The sequence below is a fragment of the Dendropsophus ebraccatus genome, chromosome 8 (genome assembly GCF_027789765.1).
Source record: "Dendropsophus ebraccatus isolate aDenEbr1 chromosome 8, aDenEbr1.pat, whole genome shotgun sequence".
NCBI lineage: Eukaryota > Metazoa > Chordata > Amphibia > Anura > Hylidae > Dendropsophus > Dendropsophus ebraccatus.
The window spans coordinates 54,673,921-54,687,148 of record NC_091461.1 but is presented as its reverse complement, the minus strand read 5'-3'; the positions used below and the strand labels follow the sequence as shown (position 1 = coordinate 54,687,148).

The following is a 13,228-nucleotide window of genomic DNA, read 5'->3' as shown; positions in this document are numbered from 1 at the left end:
TTTAGGGTATGCTCACATGTGGCAGATATGCTGCAGATTTCATGTTTACAATGTATTCACCACTCATGAACTGATCAGGAATAATATTAAACTACCTGTCTAATATTGTGTAGGTGATGATGTTGCCAAACATCTCTGACCCATCAAGGCCTGGACTCCACAAGACCTCTGAAGGTCTCCTGTAGTATCTGGCATCAAGACCATATAGACAGACTCTTTCAGTCTTGTACTCTGCGGGGTAGGGTCCCGTGGATTTGACAGTTTTTTAAAGCACATCCCAAAGATGCTCAATTGGATTTAGATCTTGGGAATTTTTAGGCCAACATGTCAACATGTTGAACTCTTTGTCATCTTTCTTAAACCAATCCTGAACAAAGTTTTGCAGTGTGAATGGGTGCATTACCCTGCTGAAAAAGACCACTGTCAGGCATGTTTTTTTATGTTCTTTTTACTACAAGAAGATTTGAAAGCTTTAAAGCCTCTTCTTTTTTGGTTATTCAAATCACTTTTTGGCTTAATATTTATGCAATTTGTGTATTAGTAATATTTATTTTTGCAACATTGGGGAAGGAAGAAAATAAGCTTCTTTTTAAATATCACAATGTGCCACCAAAATATTTTTTCAAATTGAGCCCTCTTTTCACTATAGTTGCTTTTCCATTGGGCATATATTTAGGAAGTGGAGCCCTAAGCTGAGGTTCAGGTAATTTCCCCCGACTTTACTTATTTTAATACATTGTGCCTTTGGGGGCCATTATAACATTGCAGTATTTTTTGGCTGATATATTACCTTCCATTACAGGGGGAATATACCACCCTGAAGATCTGAGCATGCTGACCCAGTTGGTCCAGTTACCCAGCACCCAGTGAATGCTAGTGCAGAAGCAAGGGGGTTTATCCCTGCACCACTGTGTACACAGCACTCAATGAGCACAAAGTGCACGGCAATCAAGAAGGCAAATAAAGGAAACCAACCATCTGTGCCTTCTTTCTGCAGAGTTTAGTTGTCTCAGACATCTTTTCCCTCTTAAAGCTGTAGGTTTATTTTGAAAAGAATGTCTCTGCACAATCACTTGCCAACAAGCTAGATGTTTTTAGCTGATTTGCAGCTTGCAAGTGGTTAAGGAGTGATAAACTACTAAAAATTCTGAAAACCACATTAATAATACTATTACACATACTACTGTGTGTTTTTTGTTTGGGAGGGGGGGGCAGAGATGACAATAGATCTATGGCTATCACTATTTCAGAGGCTGTCACTTAGCGGAAGGGAGCAGTAACTGAGGCAATACTGATGATCAGATTTTCTAGAAAATGGTGTAACTAAGAAATGGCTGAAAAGAATGAAATCTATTACACACAACAAAGCCACTATTTGGTTTAGAGTTGAATTTAAATTAGAGTCGAATACGGGTTTAGCTAGAAATGTAGACACAGCAGGTTGTATTGGAGAACTACTAAATTGACACCGGCTGAACGTCAAGCCGTCTTCCAGATAATGTACCTTTCTTTCCATGCGCTGATGTCTTACCTTGTTTAACAATTGGTATGCAGGAGACTGTAAGTCTTCAGTGCACTCTGCAATTGGCTTATTAAGTGTTTCTGGCAGTAACAGACTCAGGATTCCTGCTGATATGCCGCTGATTCCAAATGCCAAGAATGGCATTGATGGATTAAGAGATTTCTGGAATGGAAATTACAGAAAGAAATGGAACTCAAATGATATCATGCATACCAGTACAAAGCTTTACTTTCATTAACCAAGCAGGACACCCACAGAGTTTTCACAAACCCAAAAATGTTAGAGATTGAGAACCGGTTATGTAAGAAATGGTAAAATGTACACACAATAGCACTTCCGAAGATCTACCCATAATTGTTAAGCACTTTACTTGCAAATCCAGCTCATGTACTGAGCATCTTCTCTCAAGCTTGACATTCTTACTCAATTTCCGCACAGTTTGAACCATTCCTATATTGCAGCTTGCCTTACTTTACAATTCCTTCCATTCTGGTCAGCACTATCTGAAACCTTGACAAATGTGACAAGAATGACATTTATTTTTGTTTCTTCTTGTTGTTGTCAAGGTTACAGAACAATAGGGGTAAACTGAGCCTCCCACATTCCTTGCTGGATGTCAGAAGATGGCTTATTAAGCAGTGTGATCTTTAGACTGGTCGTCAGCTTGGTGCTGTCCATATGCACGTTGCATCAGTAGATGAGTGTGGGCGTGAAAGTCTGCAGAGGGTTCACATTATGCATGTCCTTTGCTCATTATCGTTGCCCTTTAGAAGCGCCAAATCATGTATAACAAATAGCGATGGGAATAAACGCCAATTGGCCGCAATTATTTGCATGCTGTGATAAGTTTACTATGCACAGGATGAGCAGTTTCTTTGTAATGAAGTTTTGCAGACTACTCGGCAAACATTGGGAAAACCATTTAGACTTGTTTATTTAAAACTGAAGGCAAACAATGCGATAGTTTACAGGAGAAGAAATCTTATGTCGGAAACGCTGTCAGCCATTGTCTCAGCCACAACTCAGCTTGGTTTGGATGCTGGATTTGCATTTTATGATCTGTGATCAATATTAAGTGTCACTGAACAGTGAGATTTCTACTAAATGTTTTCACCTCTACACATTGTTCTTGCTGTTTAGCAATATCTGTGCATTAAATGGGTTGTTTCTTCCTGACAAGTGCTGTTTATAGCAAATTATGGATAAATATCCTATCACCAGAAATCTAGTAACCATTACTTGTAATATTATATTTTTCAAGAAAGGTCCCTCCTGAACTTGTCTAGGGAATCAAGCATCACAACATCATGTGGCAGAGATTTTTATGGTTATCTCATTGTGTGGTGGTGATACTTTACAATTGTACAATACACAGATACACAAAGTCACAATGAAAGCTGTATGACTTGTGCAGATTTCTCCCAGTGAATTTACATGCAGAAATTTGGTGATCTCACAGTGGAGGGTTCACTTTATATTTAAGTTTAAGTCTTTTATGCTATTTTGATTTGCTTCATTATGCTAATTATAGTTTATGTATCAAGTGCTCAGGGTTTTAAAAATCTCATACTGTTTAAACTCCGCCACCTCCTATGATCGAATGTATGCTAATTTATCACATACTCACCCGAAATTTCTGTTGCATTGGTCCTGCTGGATTAATAGTAGGCACTTCTCTTCTTAGCCTACCCCTATAAGAACACTGTACTGCCTGAGTACTTTGAATAATGCTGCGTTTACACAAAACGATTATCGTGCGAATTTGCACGATAACGGTCGAATTCGAACGATAATCGTACGCGTAAACGCAGCGAACGACCAACGATTGATCTTTCAACAGGTTCTCAAATCGTCGTTGATCGTTCGCAAAAAATTCGCAGATCGTTCCATGTGAACAGTCGTTCGCCGATTTAACCAATGTGTGAGATAGGCTTAAGTGATCGCAAAACGAATTTCCGTACTATATATCGTACAGTCTAAACGCTGATCGTTATGAAAAAAAAAACTTTACTCCGACATTGTTAATCGTATGATCGGGCGAATTATCGTTCCGTGTAAACGTAGCATTACTTAGTATGTTTAGTTATCTGTACTTACCATTACCACAGTAGTTGGTTTCTTATTGTTGTTTCAGTTTGCTATACTGATTTGATTGTTTTCCTTGCTGTACTTCTTGGATATGCCTTTAGGGTTTTACCCTGTGTTTGCATTTGTATTTCTATGTCTTGTATTTCTATGTCATACTTGTCTTGTACATACTTTTAATAAAAAAAAAAACTCTTTGAATTAAAAAAAAAATCTCATACTGTCATTTATTAGGAACCATCATTGTTTACTTCTGTTTGATAGCGAGAGAAAAAAACAAAACAGTCCTTGTCTTGTGATGGACACAGGCACATGACTGGGTACAGGACACAACTCTGATAACTGTACTGCTCTTTTCATTCAGATTTACATTTACATGTGGACCCAATAATACCCCTTAAAGGGAAACTTAGGCCTTATTCACATGTTCCGTAAATTTGTCCTTAATTGTGAATCCATGATTACAGACAAAGCTGTACTTTTACGGATCTGCAATCCACAGATCCACATTTTTTACAGAAAAAATGTCTTCAAAAAACTTTAACTATCGCACAGGTGGCACTCTGCTGACACATCACTTCGACCGATCACCACTGCAGAGTGCTGCATGAAAGAGGGGAGGGCAGGCAGGCAGACTGGTGCACCAGAGGCTGCAGTACTGTCCCCAAAGCATCAAACTGCCTAATTAACATATTAATAAAATTCAGGATTGCACCGAAACATTGCTGAGGATAATGGTAAAGAAAAATATCTTCTTCTCCGCATCTCCTACCCTATGAGAACATAGTAGCAGGTTACACTGAATTGTGAGATGAATGGAAACTTAATTGCAAAATGGAGTGTGAGGGGGCATGAAACAGGAACAGGGAATGTGAATATTAAACTAATAACCACACCTCCAAGCCCATCAAAAAAGTAAAAACATGTTGGAATCAAAACAGCCAAGGTTATTACATGATTAATAATAATAATAATAATACATTTCAGATTTAAATAAATACAAACTCTTATAGCTAGGTTGCACTGGAACTGGTATATACCATCTTCAATATTTGACTCTCCCCAAGCAGATATATAATGTCAGCAATGCTCTATCATATGTGGCCTGAAAGCAATTTCTTTTCCATTTTTCCAGAAATGTGATGTTAATTGCCATAAAAGTTCTCACACAGAATAATATCTGTAATGACAAGCTAATACTGATAATGCAGCAATGTAAGCACTTTACTTGCTCAAAAAGTACACTAAGAAAAAAATACTAAGATTAAGGGAGGAATAAAAGAGTCCATGACTTTAAAGCTGGCTTCATAGAGCATAATTAAAACATTTGTTACACTGAGTTATAAGATTCCAGCATCTGTTAGACAACCGTAAAAAGAATGTGTCAGAAAGAATGTAAAAAGGTAATTTAGCTTTAGATAATGCATGCTCCCTGCACAGGCTTTATTAAAGTCCTCGGGGGTCTAATTGGTAAAAAAAAAGTATATATATGGATATATTTAAACTGCAAGTCCATTGAATTTAGTAAAACTAGATGTTGGTTATTAAGCTTCTTAGGTCTTTCCTATAAAGAAGATCTCTAGGGGTGTTCTTCTGAACTAATTAGCATGGTCCTCCCAAGGCAGTCTTTTACAGCCACACTTTTCCCCCCAAAAAATGCAGCCTGGGAGACCACACCATCAGAAGACATAAGTCTACCGTCAGTCACTGCAAATCTTTTTTCACACACAATTTCCAGATAATGGTTGGCCACAAACACCCATTTTGGCTAACTAGTATCTTTGTTTTATGGCAGCCAAAGGAGCCCAAAGCCTGAGAGAAGAAGGTGACCATTGGTGAAACTATTAGCTATTCAAAAAGAGGTATACGGGATGGAACCAGTACTACATCAAAGTCCTTCGGAAGTGGTAAATGGAAAGTCCTAGATTATGGACAGACATGTTTATACAGCAAAAAAACTGCAACACTTCACATACACATCTTTTTTTAGGAAATTACCTCATCATGCTCCAGCACCATACTCACCACCTATGTCCCAATCATGACCAGAGCATGTCAGGAAGTTACCTCGCAATGTTCCGTCATCACGCTCCTCTCCTCCTTAATCCCAGTCATGACCAGCGCATATAAGGAAGTTACCTTCGTTTAGGTCAGACCATCTAAGTAGTTAGTGACAGGGACTGTGGGTAAGAGCAGAGCCGCACTATCCCTACCTACATGTGAGACTTCACATAATCTAATTCTTTACACACACACGTAGGTATGGCTTCAGGAAACTGGTCAATTTTAATACACGCTAAATTTCTCCTATAGATTGTAAATAATGGCTATATTTATTTATTGAGCAAACCTTCCTGTTGTCCAACCTATATGAATTGCCCACCAGCAAAAGTGTGAATGCTGAGTTGCCAATTAAGAAAACTATTAAGGAAGAAAAGTATTTTTTTTCCTTCTATGTCCCAATTATGACCAGCAAGCAAGATATTTTTCCCCACAAAAGAATAGTGGGGAATAGTTCTGGTCAATAGTTCTGGTCAATATACCTTGTGGCTATATATAACAATAGAAAATCTACACTTCATCTGCCTCATCTTTCTTCTGTGATAGTTACAGAATATGTTGCATCTATTGGGTTTCAATTGACATAATGTGATATTGAATTGAATCACACTTTTCCCCAACCTTATTACAAGCTGTCAAGTCTAGTCTATTTATGTAAGAGAGTAAAGTCACAGGAGGATCAGGCTTAGGATCCATACTGTCCCGCAGTAATTTACCATTATTTGCACTTACTTACTGGTCCCTTACTGTGGTTTAACATCATTAACTTATAATAGAAACTAAATATTTTGCTAACACCAAGTGGGAATCCATCCCTGCAGGGGTCTTCTGGTCAGCGCGTGGTAGTCATTTAAACAGATTTATTTTTTTTACAAATATGTTCCCTACTATAGCATACACTATAAATCAGCTTCCACTAACATTTAACACTACTGTAACCTGTTGTTCCTTTAAGGAAGACTGAATAAGGTTGAATAAAGAATCTGTTGGGTTTTGGATACTTTATGCATAGTAGAGGGAAAATTCCATTATGTAAAAAATAATATCCAAATGCCAGACACCAGACATTAATGTCAGATACCGTTCCTAGCCGGAATGTACGTAACCTGTCCTGCCGTTATTTTGTTGTTCTACACCTGACTCTCTACACATTTTTAGATGAGGAAAAACAGATGTAATTTTTGCTTAGTTTATTTTTTGTCAACCTAGCCTTATTAGTTCAGCTATGTATTTTCAGGTTTCAGTTTTTATGCAGTATTTGACGCTACAAACAGGAATGGATCATGAATGTAAACCAGTAAAAAGACGCAGACCTTCCTTTTCTTAAAAAAAAAACATTCCTGGCTTCAAAAACCAGCATAGAAAACCTGAACATCGGTACACACCTTTAGGCTATGTTTGATACTCAAAATAATGGCCATTGTTTTGAGTGTCTACAATGACTGTTGTTAGAATGTTCCTATGGCAGACATTGCAAAATCAGCCATAGTAACATTATTTTAGCTCAATACTAAGTGCTGTCCTGTGTCCTGTAATAAAATTCCCTTGACTTCAATGCAAAGGACAGGTCAAAAAGAAAGTACTGTGTGTGGACAACTAAAAACAACAGCCGGAAAAAACTGACATGTTCATTCATTTTGCAGCTCCATCGAACAACGGCCGTTGTTTGCTACATTGTGTAAACAGCCGTCGCTGTTTGCATTGACTTCAATGAAAATCCTTTCATTCTGAAAACGGCCATTGTGTAAATATTGTGTCTCTTTTCATAAATGTTATGTGAACATAGCCCTAAAAACTAGGAAACTATAAAAGGTTCTTAATTGGCATTCAAGCCATATACCATGTTACTTAAGAACTAGGGGGTGCTCTATTTTCAACTTCCCATTAGCCATATGGGGGGTAATTAGCAAGTGTATCATACTAATATACTTATTTTAATAGGTTTGTCATAGTGACAGATTCTCCCTAAGACATAACCTATATGACAGCATTTTTCTTGGGGACTTATCTGACTAAATGATTGCCTTATCCAAGCATCCGGTAAGTTTAAAGAGGACACATTTATTACTTCTTAAATGCAACATTCGGAACTCAGTGAGTGCTTGACTAATAGCAAAATGCAACCTGATGTCACACATGAGCAAAGCCTATTTGATGAATATGCACATGGTCAGGCAAGAAAGATGATAATAACAGATACCTGCATATTGAAATAGCTTCCTGCACTCTAGAAAGTGCCATACTTGACATAAGCTGCGAGACTAATTCATTTGGCTGTGTAATCTGCCATCTAGTCACTGCAGAGAAGCTACTTGTCTGTAATTTACAAAGTCTCAAGTCAGACATCTACTATGTCATCTCATTTTGTCATTTTTTTGTATTATCAAAGATGCCTCTACATATATCTACAACATTTTACTATTTGGTTTATTTTCTTATGACATTTAGATGGATGCGAACAATTTTTTAAGGTAAAATGCATCTCACAGTAACCACTGCTGTTTTTCATAGTATGTGTCCCATGGAATTGTAAAGCACCAGTGAAAGAACTGGTTAATAATAATATAATTAACCTCTTAACCCCCCCTATGATGTGCATGTATATAACAGTGGTGTTAAATAAGAATAGATTGGGCTCAGGAGCTGAGCCTGCTCCATACACAGTGGGGGTGGATGCCATCAGAAGCCAGCAGCCAACGCAAGCAGCTGGAATCAGAGATAACTCTGATCTCAGCTGTTAAACCCCCTTTACATTACCATTTAGAGATTTGCGAACTTTTCTGACTGAGACGAGAGTAAAAGTCTGCTCAGCCAATCACTGGCTGTGGCGCTGTCCTGTCTCAGTCAGTTAGTGATTGGCTGAGCGGGCTGGAGGCGGCAGTGATCAGAAGTGGACACTGGAGACCAGTAGGATGACACCGGTGGAGCATGGATAGGTGGCCATACCCTGTTTTTATTTTCTATGTGTATTACATTGTGCAGCCATCATCTTGGACCTAATTTGTCATGAACTGTGCAAAAAGTTTGGTTCTGTACCAAACCAAACTTTTGCAAAGTTTGTAATAAATCTGAGTTCATGAAGTTCGATTCGCTTATCTCTAATTACATTATATGAAATGTACAAAAAAAATACAAATGGCCCTGCAAAACACAACCCTGCCATCTCTGCCATTTTTAGCAATTTTGTTAACTGTGTTAAACATGACAATGACTATTTTGCAGACCAGTATCATTATATCAATGTCAAACGTGTATATTGTTTTAAGTTGTTCAAGCTGCCCTTGTAAAGAGACTGCTGCCATAGTGACTGTTACGTTTTATGTCTTCAAAATATTCTGGAAACAGTGTATCTACGGGATTGGTGAGTAACCACCAAGCTTGTAGTCAGTACGCCTATAACTAGAGGTTAACAAATTTACAGTATTAATGAATCAAAGTGCTTTGTTAGGCTACGTTCACATGTAGCAAAAGTGGCAGAATTCTGCAGTGGACATAATGACAGTCTATGGAATTCCGCCACTTTTGCTACGTGTGAACGTAGCCTTAGCTCTGCAGTTGCCTTATCAGCCAGCTGCCTTTGAACTTGTGCAGCTCCGGGTGCCTGGAAAAGCTGGATCCAGTCCTGGGATTTCAGGCACCTGGGGCGGAGCAGCATGTCCCGGAGTTCAAAGGCAGCCTGTTGATAAGCCAACTGTCAAGCTAACAAAGCTCTTCAATTTGTTAATACCGAAAATTTGCTTGGCTCCACCTATAACCATTAAGTTTTGTGCCCCCTGCAGGAGTGAAATAACATCCTGTTACTAGTGTACAGTATGTCTGGCTCTTCAATGCAGCAGAACTGACCCTTCTACAGACAGTGAATATCAGTCCGTCTGGTCATTTTCTTGTAAGAACATAAACATAATCCCTTATGTGTATGCCAACACTTACTGAGCCCACACTGCTGTATGTGATAACTCGCTCAGTGTGAGAACCTCCAACTCTCTGAAACACTATTACAATTCTGATTTACTCAAAAATATGTTCTCCCATTACAGCAAAGCAGATGAATCAAGCCTTGCAGGGTGCCTAAGGGCTACACCTACTGTATATAAAAGCAAGATTCAACACATATTAAAACCATAAACGCAAAGAAAAGATGTCTCTTTGTAGATGATAAAGCAGAGTGGAAACCTACTGTGCTTTTTTGTGCTGCACTGTAGAAATCTGTTTCAAGAAATGAGAAAAAAAAAGTTTGTTGAAGTACTTTAATAGTTTAAGAAATGACAAGACTTCGGTATACACAATAGAAAGAAAGTATTTGTCGCATTAATGTTAACACATAAAAACAGACTACTGCTGTACACAACTAATAGAATAAACAGCAGACCCTACTGACTTACATGGAAGCAAAGATATGATTACACGAAAACAACTGAGCGGATGGATTTATTTCTTCACTTTCCCTGACACCCATCACTGCGGATTCTGCCTCTGCTCTCTTATCATTACTGTCATCAGGCTCATTCTTTTTTTATATGTGAGTCAACTAAAATGAATATATCCCGGTTACATGCGGCAATCGCTGTAATTTAGGCAGAAAGAGTGATTTTCAAACTGCACAAAATGCAATTTTTTGAAGGCACGTTCGCCTACGTGATCTCCCAGGGCCCTTCAGGATTCAGGACCATTTTCCAGTCAAGATGCAATTGATGTCTTAAACCTGTTTTCCGAATGACTAAACATAAGAAACTGTAATGTAATTTTCTTTCTGTAACTTTCCTGCACTGTTAGGCTGGGTTCACACTATGTATATTTGAGGCTGTATTTGGTCCTCATGTCAGGTCCTCATAGCAACCAAAACCAGGAGTGGATTGAAAACACAGAAAGGATCTGTTCACACAATGTTGAAATTGAGTGGATGGCCGCCATATAACAGTAAATAACGGCCATTATTTCAATACCACAGCCGTTGTTTTAAAATAACAGCACATATTTGCCATTAAATGACGGCCATCCACTCAATTACAACATTATGTGAACAGAGCCTTTCTGTGTTTTCAATCCACTCCTGGTTTTGGTTGCTATACAGCCTCACAAATACAGCCTCAAATATACATAGTGTGAACCCAGCTTTAATGTAGTAATCACCACGTGGAGACGCACTCTACATACTAGCCAAGCTCTTCTATTACATAATAAGGTTTTGTCATAACTTTTTTATTGTATAGTCTTTGCAGCACTAAAAATAGTTATGGAGAATCTCTATGCTCACATTGTAACTTTTTTAACACTCAATTCCATTGAATAGCTTCAGAGGAAGGTAGAGAAGCCATGGTTTTAATTCAGACTCCGTAAAACTGTTCCTATAGGAACCTGTCGCTCAAGCACAGTCCGACTGCAACTAGATGAGTGCTTTATTTCCAACTACCTGGCATATTACTATGCAAGTACATCACACACACTAAGTGCTGTGCCCATCCAAACATAAGGGAGTGTATACACACCATCAAACTGGTGTAAAGTAGAACTGGCTCAGTTGCCCCTAGCAACCAGAGTCCACTTTTCTTTCCTCACTGATTGTTTGGAAAATGAAAGGTGAAATCTGATTGGTTGCTAGGGGCAACTGAGCCAATTCTACTTTACACCAGTTTGATAAATCTCCCCCCATGGGCCCAGATTTATCAAAGGGTGTAAAATATACACTGGTTTAAAATACCCATAGTAACCAATTACCAATTAGGTTCTGTTTTCCAGGAGGTGCTGGAGTTCTCTGCTGTGGAGGGGGATGCTTGCATTTTTGGCCCCCCTCTGATAATTTAATAAGGTGGTCTAAGTGACCACATACTACAGTGGCTTCCCTGTACTCAGCTTGTCAATAAGCCCTGACTGGGAGGGAGAAGAGCGCAGCCTATGAGACCAGATGTGGCCAGATCTAATCCCACAGTCTAGTTAGTAAGTTGATTTTTCACTTACTGCAGCATCACACGGTTTAGGCAACCTGTTGAATACAAAAGGTAGTTTGTGGGCCACAGGGGACACAACAGGTTCCTTTTAATACTCCCCTCTCCCTCAAAACAACTCAATCCCTGGGGATTCTTCTACAGTGTTTTCCCGAAAATAAGACTGTGTGTTATATAAATTTTTGCTCAAAAACAGGCACTATGAGGGAGATTTATCATACTGGTGTAAAGTAGATTTGTCTTTGTTGCGCCTAGCAACCAGATTCCACCTTTCATTTTTCAAAGAATCTGTGAGGAATGAGAAGTGGAATTTGATTGGTTGCTAGGGGCTAGGTTTGCTTGGTTGCTAGGTTTGATAAATCTCCTGCAATGTCTTATTTTCGGGGTACGTCTTATTTCTCTCCCCCTGGCCGGCGGAGAAAAATAATACCCCCCCTCCTGGACCTCCACAGAATACTCACATCCTTGCAGGAGCGCATCAGCAGCGGGACGAGCGACAGCGTGCAGCTGGTTGCGGGCGATGTGCAGCGGGACGTGCGGCAATGAACAAGGGGGCCATGGACCAAGCTGCCTTCGGCGCCGGCTGTGAAGCTTGAGGATTAGTTGAATCCTGGGTGGTGGTGGGTGGTAACGGGCGGCCTTACTTTCAGGGCATGCCTTACTTTCAGGGGGTGTCCTAGCTTAGAGGAGAGGGGCCTTACTTTAGGCTAGTTGGTAGGGTAGCTAAGGTGTCTTATTTTAGGAGGGCGTCTTATTGTGGGGAAAACACAGTGCATCCATAAGGCATTCCTGTGCTAATGCTTTCTCCAACCTCAAGCTAGGTGTTTCTTATTTGACTAGGCCCATACAAGCCCTACACACTTTCTCTTTATACTTTCCCCCACACCTCTAGAGGTCAGGACTTTTCTCATACAAATTGTTACTGTTTGGAAACTTTGTATATAGTTCTTCTATTTGCTTTAGCCCCCACTGTTGTACAGCTTGTGCTGTTGTGGGCCCGCAAGCCCACATTTTCTTCATGTTTCATCTTATTACTCGTGTGGCTAAATACTGTATCTGTATTTTTGTTTATTCTCTTAGTAAAATCAGAGTATTGTCAGCATATGCTGCAAGTCATCCCATGGAGGAAAAGGGAAATACGAAAAACAATCTTAATTGTGCATAGAGGACTTGGCATTATGTAAAGCACCTACGAAAAGTTATCCAGGGAGAAAAAAGTTATTTACTTGGTTTTAAAATGTAATTTAATGAGACTTGCTAATATGCTGGAATTAGAAAGCTGCAGTGTTCTCACACATCAGCGCCCTGGACAAGACCTTTATTATCAGAATAACTCCCTTTGCAGAAGGGGGAGATTTAAGTTAAAGATCACTCCAGGCTAGAGGAAGAGAAGGAAAAACCTGGGTCATCAGCAGGCAAAGGCCTCACAGAGGCCATACAGAATAGAGGAACTCTCACATACTTCTGTTATACAGCATGAGATGGAACATGATGCGTTTTTTTCTGTCTGTTTTTTTAAAAACAACAACAACAACAACAACAACAACACACACACGTGAAACCAGAGAAACATGGCAGGACAGTAGCTATGTGCTTTATTATGGCTGCCTAGAACTTA

At 39.2% G+C, this 13,228-nt stretch overlaps 1 protein-coding gene across 5 annotated transcripts in view; it reads right to left on the bottom strand.

The window, feature by feature from the left end:
* The window catches only part of LOC138799354 (solute carrier family 22 member 15-like), a 261,620-nt gene that overhangs the window by 4,399 nt on the left and 243,993 nt on the right, over positions 1-13,228 (bottom strand). For 3 of the 5 annotated variants that reach the window (XM_069980394.1, XM_069980391.1, XM_069980395.1), the window contains one exon: positions 1,532-1,684. In XM_069980394.1, coding sequence (XP_069836495.1) covers positions 1,532-1,684 — 153 coding nt within the window. Of the gene's footprint in view, positions 1-1,531; positions 1,685-5,632; positions 5,767-9,845; positions 9,875-13,228 lie in introns of those variants that run through there. The other 2 variants (XR_011364245.1, XM_069980392.1) reach the window with 2 other exon arrangements.